The 14870-nt window shown below is 40.4% G+C and overlaps 1 protein-coding gene across 1 annotated transcript; it reads right to left on the bottom strand.

The window, feature by feature from the left end:
• Positions 1-591: 591 nt before the first annotated feature.
• Positions 592-12221, bottom strand: LOC117839161 (alpha-mannosidase). Its single transcript, XM_034719431.2, has 28 exons — positions 11708-12221; positions 9637-9725; positions 9382-9556; positions 9029-9148; positions 8825-8911; positions 8685-8756; positions 8467-8580; positions 8000-8100; positions 7814-7907; positions 7541-7708; positions 7366-7449; positions 7055-7120; positions 6929-6985; positions 6255-6474; positions 5920-6056; positions 5682-5750; positions 5523-5585; positions 3974-4045; positions 3196-3243; positions 2926-3045; positions 2646-2711; positions 2225-2337; positions 1738-1822; positions 1517-1627; positions 1339-1434; positions 1200-1247; positions 1037-1105; positions 592-941 (listed from the first exon to the last, which is right to left on the bottom strand). Exons 1-28 carry the CDS (start codon positions 12014-12016, stop codon positions 753-755), a joined length of 3042 nt encoding a protein of 1013 aa, XP_034575322.1. The 5' UTR covers positions 12017-12221; the 3' UTR covers positions 592-752.
• Between the last annotated feature and the right edge of the window lie 2649 nt (positions 12222-14870).

Below are 14870 nucleotides of genomic sequence, written 5' to 3' on the forward strand. Positions count from 1 at the left end.
CGCGCAGGACAGCAGCAGCACAGCGCACGGCAGCGCAGCGCAGAAGCAGGTCTTGCCAGCGCACCGCTAGATGGATCTGCTCCAGGAGCCCTGTCGCGGTTTTTCGAATTCAGGCGGCGAAGCTAGGTCCTCTCTTTGCTGCTGCCTTTTTACCGGAGGAGGAGGAACGGGCTCGTTTTCCGCATGGCGGGCTCTTTCACAATTAAGCCCATGCAAGTCCTTAGCACAGGTAGCCTCGTGGGCCTTGTGGGCTCTAATTGCATCATCCATTGTTGACCAGCCAACTTAAAGCGGATACGGACCCATCGGTCCATTCAGGTTTTGGGGACATGGAAAATTTGGGAAACAATTTAGAGAGCTGTTTTTTTCTTAAAAAATTAGGGAACGGCTGGACACGTATTTTTTGTACCTATAAATAAAAAATAAATAGATGCCAAAGATGTTTTAGGGGATTCGTTTAGGGAACACGAGATGCCTTAATCTTCCTCTTGTAGGCAGCGTCCCAGTGGAATAAGAAGCTTGTGCTGCTCAACTCAAATTATTTGGCTTTGGCGTGTGGGATATTGGCAACGTGACGTAGCAAGTTGCATAGGCATTCCAAAGTAGCCTCAAATTAAATAATTAACCATGAGGATTCAAAATAGTGTCCTCTTGTTATATTTTTGAACGCTTCTCATCATTCTCACACTTTCCTATATGCGTGGTGTATTCTTGATTTTCTTATGTACACCATATATACTCCGTAAGTGTGATTAAAATTTCAGCAAGAACGTGCGTATCTCCATGGGTCCCAGTTCAACAACTAGAGCTTGGCTATCAACGGGGCCCCCTTTTATCGGGGCAGGATCATTTTCAGTTTCCCCAATGACCTTCCAATTGAGCTTCTTCATCTCGGACTTGTTCTGATTTGCAGAAAGGTTTGTCTCGGTCAATTCCTTGATCTGCACATTGGAACACCATTGTTTCACAAGCTAGAAGACAACCAATAATTTATTTTGCAACAAAATCTTCTGATTTGGGAACAAATAATACTTACAGTTCTCTTTCCGAACATTTTTCTAAGATCAACTTTTGCTAACACTGAATATTCAGGGTCCTCAGCAGCCTGCAGTGCCATTATTGGAAATTCATCAGTATCATTGATTCATTATCATCAAGAAGGAACAACGACAATAATATTGAACAAACTACTAATATACCTGAAAAAGATGGGCCAAGCGGAGTAGCGTGGTACCATCATCTAGATTCTGAAATGTTAAGACATGATTTGTTAAGGAATGTATATCGGCAATGCAATGCGTGGGTAAAGGGTGAAAAGAAGGGGGAGTACAGTGATACCTGCAAAGTGACTATTGCCACATTATGAGGTAGACTGTAATTTGCATCCATCATGCTAGATTTTGGAACATTGTAGGATTTCCAGCTTGCTTCCTCCTGTAAAAGGACAAACAGTTAACTTTGACAAAATGAAAATACACAAACCAGATAGGTCGAGATCGAGAGTAACCAAGTATACCTCATGAGTAAAAGCAAGGAGAAAGGGTGAATAGACTTGCTGTCCATATGTACGTCGCCAATGAGCTCCATGCCCTAGCTTTTCGACATTGACATAGTAAGTGCCCCTGGCCTGTAATTATTTAAGCATAATTACAATGGCTATTAGCAAACGAATAGCAGGATGCTGCTGGATAATATACATAGAGAGAGACGGCTTCAATATTGTGACTGTATGTGTACCGTGAGCCCCTCACAATCTTCACCATCACAAACAACTTCATCAAGTGGCTCTCCAACACCTCTAGCATCATCTTTAAGTATACGCCTGATATTGACAATGGTCATGGTTAGAAAGAGTTTAAGTATGCAAAATATTTATAAAACTTGATATGCAGATTTGCAATTGAGTTCAAGCAGTTGCAAATTATTTTTGCAATCACTTGTTAAGTTGACCATATCATTCAACAACATTGTGTTATACACAGGTAGCAAGTTCCAAAAAATAGAAGCTTCAAAATTGGTAGGCTTCAGTCATTTGACCAGTTTTTGGCAGTTAGTAAATCTGAGCCTGCCTTTGTCTTTGAAATAACAGCTTTAGATTTAGATACTGAAAATAAAATAGAATTGTGCTAGTGTGTTTGGTTAACAGAAACTTTTCATCCACCGTAAGATCTGTTTAGAGCAAGATCTTGGAGTTTGAACGAGCTCAGACCACTTCAGCTAATACCTGTGTAGCATAATCTCTAGCTGACCATCATGGATACTTGATGCTCCGACAGCACGATCAACAAGTACAGATAGTTCATATTTTCCATCTGCTATATATACTCCCAGATTGACCTGGAAATTCAGTGCATAAGAAATCGGCAAGACTAGTAGATTGCCTACTCTAAAAGATAGTATCTTGATATATAGGAAGTTAGGAACTAGTTGTCTTTCTTTTCACCAAAGCTACATCATTGCATAAAAAGTAATGGAAATGTAGCAGTTGGTTCAGGTATTTTCAACTACAGTGCCACACGACCAGCATTGTTGTCCACTTGCTTGCCAATACTTCTGCCCATATGTCAACAACATTACCCAAGTTTCTCTGCTGGTAGTGAAAAACTGTAGATGGTTTCAACCTGAAAATGTGAAGTTTTGCTTACCGGATAGTAATTTCCTGCAACTGGCTGAGTCACTTGAAGGTCCCAATCTTCCCTGTAATTTCTCACCTGCAAATGATAATTTCTGTGAATCTCATATAAAACGAGAGTAGACTAATATTCCATACGGTCTCCCACACCTTCCTCATAAAGATCATGTTTAGTTCAGATATTGATGAGAAAGGTTTGGAGAGATCTATTCAATACTCCACTAGACAATTGTGTGATTTTCAAACAGGTAACAATATCGAACATCCAAACTACAAATTATGTCGATTATTACCCTTTTGAGGAAATCCCGTCCATTAGAATCTGTATAAAATGTACTGTTCGTGACCATATTTGCTGTCATTCGTGTGATGACCTCCTTCCCTACGTCATCATCAACAGGGATTGGTCCAATCTTTTGTATGTATGAGAGAAAGAAAATTGTTAGTTAAATTTTGAATGATTTCCCAAAATATGCTTGCATCACTGAAACGTCATGTCATGTCCAACTAGGTAAGTATCATGTGAGCATCCTTTTGTAAAGCTGAGAGTAGTTACTACTAACCGTGTATTCAACTTCAGCATGCTCCTTGTTCTTGTAGAGTCGTGTAATCTATGTAAAGAAAATGTTAATCACTAGTTCACTACTAAAATAAAACTCCCTATTATTTTTCGAATGCAGATCTTATATATACACTGGACCAATGATGAAGAACTATGTCCAAATGATGGATCTACAAATCGTTTGCCAAGAAATGATTTCAGGAGGGCTACATACTTCAGATTTATAACATTGTTGAAATTCTGGATGCTAGTAAATAAGAGAATGGTACTAGTAATATGGTAAATAAGAATGAATAAAAATAGAGGAATGTAGTTTTTTTTCTTAAACACGCAAGAGAGTTGCGTATCATTCCATTAATATAATAAGGAAAAAATAAAAAATGCACACCCCACACCCCACAGCTGGTAACTAAATATATAATATAGAAGTGTAATTGCAATAAAATGGCAGGATTTACATATGCCTTGCAACAGGGAATACAATTTAATCCTTAACAATGAAATTCAACAACTTCATGTGCTCCGCTTATCATTCCTAGGATAGAGATGTCTCGATTTTAAATAACTTCTAGAAACACTTTTTTTTTCAAATGCTCTATCTTTTGATTCATCTCCTTCAGTAGTAAATAGACTTAAATGAACTCCTCAGTAGAATTATCCTTTAATCACTTTTTTTGTGCATGTTAGCTCAACCAACAGAATATTGTTACTTTAGGCTCCACCAATGATTAAGCTAAATTGCACATGGGGCTCTAAATTGGAGAAAATTTAGATCTGACCTGATAAACCCACGAGCTGAATTGTTGATGCACTTCATCGACCAGAGGTCCACGGATAACTTTTAGTGGCACCTAAAAGGAAATTAAAATGAATCAATTCCCTGGCATAGAAACATGAATTGTGAAGTTCTAACTAGCTAGTGCATGATCTAAAGGTAGATATCATAGGAACTTCAGTGCCCTCTCTTGTGTTAACAAGAAATATTCAAGGGAAGGATCAAATTATCCATCACTTAGGTTGACTATTTCTTTGAATATAACCAGAAAATTACACTAAGTTTACCTATGGCCTCTGTTGTTTTGTAAATTGTAATATGACATTTATAGCATGTTTGGTTTGAGGATGAGGTGATTCATCATGGGTTGATCCCTTGAAATTCAGTGGGATGGCCCCATTCTCTATGTTTATACTAATGATGCGCATATGAGGTGGTGATGAATCATCACATTCCATTCTTCAAACAAAAAAAATTCGATGAATGAGAAGATGATGTACCACCTCATTCCTCAAACCAAACATCCCATTATAGAGTCCATGCAATGAAACATTCACAACTGGAATAATTAAAACCAAATCATCGGACTTATGAGATAACACAAAACTACATCTGCCAGATAGTAAAAATCCAACAGCAGCAACAAAAATTAATGGAGGGGGGTATAACTTTTGAAGCCCTTTAATGAACTAAATATAAATGCCACAATTTTATCTGCTCTTTTAATGTAACAGATCAAAGGTTGTGGGGAGTAACATTATGCTATTCCAATCTATGTCTTTCTATGTCCTTGATGCTAAAATGCCAATAAAAATATGAGCTTTGCTACGGTACTCGGATTACCTCCTAGGAGGTAAGAGATCGAATAAATCTGAGCCAATAAAATTTAAAAGAGATAGCATAATTAATAAAAATCAAAAAAGCCGAATATCCCGTAATCCGTTCCTTAATTCACGTGAGCATCGTTGTTGGGCGCCGCTTGTACCCGTGCATGCTTGCGTGCCGCTCGTTATGCCTGTGGCTGTAATGCTGTATATCTCACGAGCACGCTACTTGCTTTTATAAATTGTATACATTATGCACGGATCTATGGCAGGCATATCCATGTACATATACTCAGTATCAATCAATTGCATATCATATTTGCGCTATTAATAAGACCATCCAGCCATACTTTGTGTCACATCGCGAAAGATAACATGTTATAACACATACAACATGTCAGGTTAGAAAAAAAAATATTACGACTCTGCCATGTCACGTTAGGAAAAAAATGTTACACCTCCTAAGAGATCTACGTAAATGTCATTTGGTAGTACCATAGCAAAGTCCTAAAAGTATAGATATTACAGTACTGTTTGTGCAATGATTTCTTGAGCCAATTTGTTTGTGCAATATAATTGTTGGGAAATACAACCCGGACCAACAAAGAGAGTTACCAGTAATATAAAGCTCATTCTTATGTAATTTAACAAAGTACCACAGGGGAGATTAATCAATATAATACCAGAAAAAAGAAACAGAAACACGGAGATAGGCCATAAAGATATTACCGATGATGATGAAACAGTAGTTGGTCTGTTACCATCAGGTCTAAAAATATAAGCTCCAGATGCCTAGCAAATAAAACATATATATTGAAATTTGAAACTACTAATATATGTGGCTATATTTCCTTTAACTGAGAAAAAAGTTCAGTTCCTTAGTAAAACCTGTGAATCCACGTCATCACCTTCACTTGATCTATACCAAAAAAAGCTTTGCTGAATTGGTAAATCCACCTGAAACAAATTTTCAAGGAAAAATATGTTAATGTTTCCCTATATAAATTAGAAATATTTATTTAGGTAACGGAAAATGTAAGTTTTGAATTTATTTGTGTCAGATATAATTTGAAATGGTACCATATTTCTAACTCATTTAAAGAGACATATAGATCTTGAGACTCACTCCTGAGACAGAATTGAATATTCTCTTGAGTTGTCCAGATGCTGAGGAAAAGGACATCTTTAGAGGCCCTGGTCCAACTTCAATTGTGTCATGACTTGCAGAAACCACGGCCGTGACATACCCAGTACCGTTGTATGCTGGACAGATTGTAGCAAAACTATGTAAGTTAACTTCAGAAAATGGTCAGAGTCTGGCAGATTAATCAGATATTTTCGGATTGACTTGCCAAATAAATTACTATCACCAATCATATTATAGTTACAATCAGCATTAAGGTTATTTTTATCTTAATGACTACAGACACGACTAATAAATGAGAAAAAAAAAAGATTCACCTGCTCCAGTGGGCCTCGAAATGTAGTAAGAATTCCATCCCATTGGCGGTACAGAAGCTTGAAATACTAGCCAATACTTAGGGGGCTTGTCTGCTGTGATTCCAAGGTAAGCCTTCACATAAAACTTCCTTAAATTGCCTGTCACGCTATCAACCTTAACTAGTTGGGACTCAACAATAGTTCCATCCGAATTTTTTACAGCTAGGTTTTCATCATTGACCTGAAAATGTTAATTAAAGAACATGTAACTTTAGAAGTAAGGATGCTCAGGAAGCAAGGAACTCAAAGTTGGTGCAGTCCTCAATGACAATTTTATCATAGCTTTTTTACAAAGTTAGGATATACTCCCTCCGACTCAAAATATTTGTCATTATTGACTTTTTCACCCAACATTTGACCATTCATCTTCTAAAATTTTATTACAAATATACGAAAAGATAAGTCATACTTAAAATATCTTTGATGATAAAATAAGTCACAAAGAAAATAAACGATACGTACAAATTTTTTGAATAAATGGTCGAACATCGTGATCAAAAGTCAACAGTGATAAGTATTTTGATACAGAGGTAGTTGTTCCTTCATAAAGAAATCATAATCCTTGACCTATAACATCTCTTATAGAATTTCCAAAATTACTGAAGAAATGTTGAGTGAAGTTTTCAGTCGCTTACAGGAACCCTTATGAAGTCACTACGCTCCCACCCAAGAGGATTGTAAACAACTACAACCTGCAACTGACCATGTGAGTATCTGAAATATTAATTGGTATATAAAATGACAGAACAAATTGTACTCACTAGGCTCTTTGTTGCTGAACTTGCTTCCTCAGTTGAAGGGCAGTAGCTTATATTGAGAAGTGGACACTAAAATTGAATCAATAAATGAGACAGCTTGATTAGGTAAAATCTCTTTAAAAACTAATGAGAAACTTGGAAAAAATTATACAGAGTTAATATGACCAAAAATAGAAAAGTAATAATAGGCTAATAACTTATCACCTTTTGTCCTTTTTGATAAGAAGAATTCAAATGCTAAAGGAAAAAATATGGAAGAAACATAAAAAAATGTTGAAGAATTGCACTGCGAGATCAAGTGCATATTTTCTTACCTGGTTAAAGTTTACTACAGAGGACACACATGTTCCATTGGAGCTTGTCAGACAAGTCAGAGCAGTGTTGACACCTTTCTCAACCTGAACGGTAAGAGTAGCTAATACATCACAGTTTCTTTGACAAAATGGAAGGGCACTTTAATAAAATCATTCTGTAAGGGAAATTGCAAACCTTTGATGCTCCAAGGGCAAGCCGTTTCGAGTAGTCATCAGTTGTGTGCTGTTTTGCAGTACCTGAGACTGCATCATGATGCTGGGCAATTCCCATTGCATCTTCCAAGCTGGAAGTGAATAATCCCAAGGAACTCCTACCCACCAAAAATTCTATTTGACGAGCAGCCTGCCAGGAAATGATACATGTCCCGAGGTTATTCAATAACTTATTAAGGTTTAGATGGCACAATAATTTATAAACTTGTAGAGTTGAAATCCGCAAATATTATACCAGGTAATATCCACTGTACACTCGAACATATCGCTTGAAAGTTGGACGGCTTGTAAAATACCCAGTCCAGTATGCGTTTGTTGAATCAGCATAGCTGCAATTTGCAGTACAACAAGTGCACCTCATGTTTATTTCCGTTAGAATAAAAAAAAACTTCATGTTATACTTGTAAGTTTGAGAACTCACGGGAAATAATCATCATATTTTACTGGCCAAGATTCATCCGACGCATGTTTGGCATCTGTGTAGATGGATGGAGTAGAATACAAGGCGTGAACTCGGCCATCCTGCAGCATTCAGGACGTTATTCTCCTTTTCAAATGCAGTGGAGATAATAGTTAAACACTGCATGTCACTGAACTGCAATGAAAATTCATATCGATCGATGTGCTTCCGTATATGTTAAATGTTCATGAGCATATGTTTTTATCTTGTTGAGTGAGATGCAGTCTGGCAAGCCTGCATGCCTGTAATCAGCAGAACTAAAACCACGTGAGCTCAGTGGATGTCCAGATATGGCACTTATCCTTTTATGGAAATTTAAAAATCGCTTATCCTTTTATGGATAAAAGATACAACATTTTAACAATATTGTCACAGAATGTCAAATATGCGTGTCGAATCTTGACATGGAAGGATTAAATCTGCTATACCTTGTTCACATATTGGATAAGTTTGTCCATATTCCGGAACCAGGATTCAGCATACTGGTAGTTAAAATCATCCCCCATGGTCCACATGATGTGGTTTGTACGCGTAACATTTGCCTTGATCATTGAAACATTGCAGAAGTGAGTTTCAGGTTTCAGTTCAAACAATAACTACAAATCACTCCATTTAATCAAGAGCCATCACAGAACTAGAGATTTACCTGTGCTATGGCTGCAGCAACAAAATCATTCACACGTTCTATGACATTATAGTCAAACAGTGACATGTCATCCTAGAAAATGGTTGTATGAGTAAACAAAAGATTCAATGAGCGTGGAATCGTTCTGTATGGATATGTACCTGAACAGGTATGACATTTTCATCCAGGACTTCGAAGCTAAAGCCATCTGGTGGGCTATAATGGACAGGAAACGCATTTGTGAAGATCTGCAATTTGATCGTACAGTTAAACGGATCTTGTAAAAGTCAATTTAATCCTTCATACTAATACATAGGATACAGTGATGTACAAAAACATTTCTAGGGAAAAGAACTAAAAAGAACCTGTGAAGATGAACCAAAAGTTCTTGAGCCGCGCCATATAACCTCTAGGCCTTTATCTCCTTTCCGCTTTGCTCTATCTTGGTAATCAATTCTTGCGAAATGTACAGAATCAAAACCAACCTACAGTTGCAGTAAAGTAAACAAATGTTAGAAGGAAAAGGTTCACCTTTTTGTTTTTTGAAAACAATGCAAGTGCAGTTACAATGCTTTTGGAGATTTCTATCTTCTATTCAGCAAACCTAGGAATTTATACAAATCCTTTAGTTCCTGACACAACTAAAGTAGTATTACACTACTACTGTTTAGTTCTTTCAGGAACTTTGACATCATTGCAAATGTGATGTTTACAGTACCTCTGCTCCAAGCAAATAAGCTTGAACTGCAGAATGACCAAAAGGATCAATTTGCCAGCCAGCTCTTGGAGTCTTGTTGAATTGTTTCTTGATCATCCGGTGACCAAGTGTGGTCTGATCAATCATGTCAATGTAATGCACAGCAGCTTCATCATGCATACACCACCCACCATTTCTGAACAACGTATCCAAATGAAAATTTTGAGAAAAAAAGAAGCGAAGACCAAAGGGAATAAGGACGATCACATTCCATACATGAACTCCAGCTGACCCGAGTCAACCAGCTTGTGGACTATGTCTTGTATTGCCGGGCTTTTCTCTGCCCACCACCTTTGGAAGAAAGCCTGAAAGAAATAAGGAAAAGTTAATCTCCATACCTGTAAAATAACACATCAGAAAAGTTGTTTTCTACACATGAAGCTTTGGGCACTATATTTTTCAACTCTGTCAGTGGTCACAGATGTCAGTGACCTAGAAAATAACATGCGACCTGTGGTCCATGTCTTAAAATCAACTATCAGAAGACGACTGAAGCCTAAAAGCAACAAGCTTCAGACGATAATTCTTTAAAACATGTATTTGATTTATGGTCTGGTTTAAGCAGTTGTATTCCTTAAAATTTAGTCAACAATCTAATACCCATGTTAGAAATTTTTGATGCTACGATAGTTAATGGCACGTGGGCACCAATGACACTGTCATACGCACAGTTTTGGGACATTTTGGCTCCATCGAGATGTGAGCACCATTTGTCAGCCTCAATTTTGCAAGAGCCCCAACGTTAGCTTCTTCACAAACCGAACACCTCTGTTTCCCTGAAATTGGCACTTCCTGAATAAAAAAAAGGGATGGACATCCCTATCTAGGAGTGGAAGGTAGTCCACATCCTGGTCCTTGTAGCACATGCACATGGTGGCAACCCACAACCAATGTACATGGCTGTGCACTCTCTTTGGATTCTTTTGGTGTGCAATAATGCAAACTCTTTGCTAGTAATATTTTTTCTGCAATACTTTCAAAAGTACAATGGCATACAAGTACTTTTAATAGCAAATCCATGTATTTTTATGTGTCCCAATATTCAAAGTATTGAAACCTTGACTGCAAGCATTCTTGGACGATGACAATAATTGACTCATTTGGACCTCAATTAGTTTGTACTCACTTAAATTTCAGTTGATGTAGCTGTTGTGGTCACATCAATAATTTGAGGCGAATCTATCTGTTGTGGATGCATCAACAACTTGAATTGAATGTTTCTCGTGTGGAGGGATCCATGTGAACCAACTAATGTGTTGGGGTAAAGAAACAGAAGTAGCCATCGAAACAAACTAAGTGATACTGATATGACTAGCACCTAATATTGGATAGGATTGCAAAGTTGAGGGACAAGAAACGACGCATCCCTAACTGAAACAAGTATTAGTAAGGCTTTTTTGAACTATTTGACCATGCACACTATGAAAATCGTTCATGTTTTAGCCAAACATTAATTAAAACTATAAAAGCTAATTGCAGGACAGTAATTCATCAGAAACTATATAACCATGCCACAAGCACGGTTGCTCCACGGCCCAGATACTCAGTAGTGAAATTCAATCCGAGGACGACCCAATTCCATTCAGGAACTGTATAAAGTATTGCCATCACTGTCTGGGAGTGGAAGGTGGTTCACATGTGGGTCAGTGCGCTGGACCACTGATGAGAGTAGCCCGCTACCAATTAAGCTAGATGACACTCCACTCCAGTGGAACAAGGGATATGTATTGGTCCTTTTCTACTTGTCGGTATGGACATCGAAACTAGCACGCAATAATGATCACAATCTCATACTTGCATTTCAGGAAACCATGGATAGTACAATGGCGCACAAGTATAACCAAAGTATCGAAACATTTGCTGCAAGCATTTTAAGACGACAAAGAAGACGATGACTAGTTTGGGCCTGAGGTAGTAGGCACTAAATTTCGTTTGAATCCATCAATAATCTTAGATGGATTTATTGTGAACGGATTGAGTTATTGAGGGAAGATGAAGTGATGGAACGCTAGCAGGCAGCGAATCATTGATGAAATAACAGGCAATGGAATAACAGCGAATCTATTCGTGGAAGATGGTAGCCTGTCCAGTCTCTGCTGTACTTGTCGGTATCGACGTCAAAAATCTCTATGGACAGTGAAAGCCAAAAGTAGCAGTATAGACGTTTGAATGCAAGAGCATTCTAGACGACAACGACAAGGACAAATCCATTATCCAGTAGGGAGGAAAACGAAAAACAGAGGAGACGATCCGTCGATGAAAGGCAAGCCCAGGCAGGGTAACTGACCTGCTCGACGACGACGAACTTGCGGGCGGGGTCCCTGGCGAGCGCGTCGACGACGGAGTCGAGCGTGTTGAGGACGCAGGCGCCCTGGATGCTGTTGTTGGAGCCGACGTAGTACTGGTCGACTGTCTTGAGCCACCCGACGTCGTCGTGCGAGTGCGCCACCAGGTGCACGTTCAGCTTGCCCGCCACCGTCGCCGGCGCCGTCGCGTTGGACGCCACCGCGAACGCCGCCGTCGCCTCCGTCGAAGCCGCCAACGCGAGCGCTACTGCTGCCACCAGAGGCAGCAGCGGCAGAAGCGGCGGCGCCATGACGGACGGCCGCCGATCGATGGGCGAGAGAGCGCAGCACGGAGTGGAATTATCGAACGGCCTGCGAGTGGAGCGAGAGCCGGCCGGCCTGGAATTCGGACGCTCCTTCGTTGCTCGGCGCTGGCGTTTGGTTTGTTGTTTTTCCACCGGCTGGGCTGACGCCTGACGGCGGGCTCCGTCAAAAGCAGATATGAATGCGAAGGTGAGGTGAGAAGTACAAGGAGCGACTTGACTTGTGCTGCCTTTTTCTGTAGTATTTGTAGACACTTTAATACAATTTTGCAGAAAAAACATGTTTAGTAATTTCTTTGTTGGTGGGCTCCGGCCAAATAGAAACTTGCGTTCCAAATTGACCCGTACGAAGCGGTGCATTCGTCCACATGTACGTTTACGCCGGATTGATTGCTCCGTTGTTGCGTAGCGAGTAGCGACACGTGAACCGGCGGGCCGGCTGCCGGCAGGAACAAATGCTTACCTGTAGGCTGTAGCCCCAGAGCACAGAGCTATGTATCCTCGTAGTGTCCGGTGGCACCACTCGCCGCCACGCACGACTCCCGTTGTGCGTGACGCTGACGCACAGCCACAGCCTGCCTTCATTTCGGGCCCAGGATCCAACTCGGTGAGGCCCAGGGCGCCAATTTTGGGCCTCTGCTCGGAACATTCCGACATGGCTCTGGATTTCTATGTCATGTACTACGAATGTACAGGAAATCCTGGATGGAAACTAGCATTACTCTGTGTTTGTTGTTCTGCATGCATCCAAATGCTCTGTTCGAACGTTGTTGGATTTTCTCAATTCTTCCATGGTACTGCAAGTTCCACGCAATTCTAGTTCGAACGTTGTGGGAGATATGTCAGGAGAATTTAATGAGACAGCTGATGCATGATCTATAACAGGGATGTTTCGTTGGAACTTGTTCAAAAGTTTGATCCTGTTGTCACAAGGGACCTGCATAATCCTGGTTCTCCATCCTCTACATTATGAAATCCGATCCCTCATTCTGATTGTAGGGAGCACAAAGAATATCAGGATGTTGGTACTTGGAGTCCGTATACTGAAGATTACATGTGTCAGGTGCCCCTTGCTTGGATATTCTGAAACATTATTTGTTTTTCAAGGAACTATATATGGCGGGCAAATTGCTGACCTCAACGGTGTATTAATATGCAAATGCAAGGTATGGGGGGCTGGAAGTAGGAAACATGTTGTCAAATCGGAGACCATTGGCATGTTTGGATGACTACCAAACTGAGCCCTACCATCTGTTACTAAGCTCAGGACTCTAGAGGCAATTCATAGTCATCTGAGATATCTGATGTTTGGGCTTCTTCCAGCTTCAACTCTTCACCAACAAATTCAACTGAAACATCAGTAAGCAAGGAAGCAAAAGAAACACCTCTCTAACAGATGGAAGAAGACCCATCAGTGTCAGGATCCTAACTGATAGTGATGGATTCAGCATGCTCGGGAATGTGCTTGCTCTCTCAGATCAGGAAGCATCAAAAGTTGCTAACCATAAAATGGCATGCAGGAAATGTTCCAACGGAGAAGTGCATAGTGATAGAATACAAGGCTCACGCATCTATCCACTTGGATAAAATGAAAGTACAATATTGGTTGGAGAGGCGCGGCTGCTAAAATGAAACTACGACACTTCCTTTCAAAGTTGCTAACCAACGGAGCCAACGCCGGGGGACGCTAATTTCCGGGCGACCGGACGGAAGGCTCTGTCCGATCTATCCCGACAAGCTGTCGACCGGCCCTCCCACGCCCACCTCCCTCTTCCATTCTCTTTTGAAACGCGCGAGAAAGAATATATGCAATAAAAAGATGTAAAAAAACTTTTACAAACAAAATATGTACAAAATTTTCCGCATGTGAAAAGTTTGTGAACAAATATTTCTAAAAGAAAACTAGAGGAAAAAGTTTAGGAAAATAAACATTTGGGGAAAAAAGTTTAAAGAAAATTTAAAAAACTTAAGGAAAGATGTTTTGGAACAAAAAAGTTGAAATAGAAATTTATGAGCAAAAATTTCAGGACAAAGATTCGCGAAAAAAATTTAGAAGCAAGATTTAGTTAAAGATTTTTGAAAAAAAAAGAAACAGAAAAGAAAAATAGCCGGCGGTCGCCCAGCGGGCGAGCTCGCCTCGCGCAGTGCTGGCGCTCCCGCAGAGGCTCTTGCGCCACCATCCCTGGCGAGAGAGCTCCCCCTATGGCGCTGCTGCCTCGCCCGCTCGCGCGCCGCCACTCCTGCCGACCTGCCGTGGAGTCGACGTGTGGATTGGAAGGAGAGAGAAAAGAGAATGGGAAAGAAAATGGAGTCGGATGGAGAGACAAGGTCAAAGATAGGACTCGCGGTGGAGGAGAAAACTGCCACCAGGTTGGCCCACGCTTGTTAAAGAAAAATAGAGGGACAGCACGTGTCGGCGTGATTGTCGACCGGGGGATCAATTAGAGCGGTAACCCGCATAATTAGCTTTGCAGCTAACGCCTTCGCCTCCCTCCTAGCTCCAACGGCGCCATCGCCGCCAGAGCCACAGCTCATGACCATAGTTTACAATTGGCACTAACACCCCGCTTTCTCCACCACCCAACCATTATCTCCTACCACCCCCGCCTCACCCAAAACCCCTCTCCACTACTAGGCCGGCAGCTTCCACCAGAGTTCCCTCTATTCCAAGCACCACAGGTAACGCTAAGCTCTAATGTCACCAGAATTGGAGTTGTCACTTCATTCATCCATTTTGTAACTTCCTTATACTTCCCTTTTATCCTTTCCCTTCTTTTACAAAAAGCTCATCTGACAATCTTCTTCTACCATGCGTTTCCAAAACGAGGGGACTCTCGCATTA

The sequence above is a fragment of the Setaria viridis genome, chromosome 9 (genome assembly GCF_005286985.2).
Source record: "Setaria viridis chromosome 9, Setaria_viridis_v4.0, whole genome shotgun sequence".
In the NCBI taxonomy this organism is placed as follows: domain Eukaryota; kingdom Viridiplantae; phylum Streptophyta; class Magnoliopsida; order Poales; family Poaceae; genus Setaria; species Setaria viridis.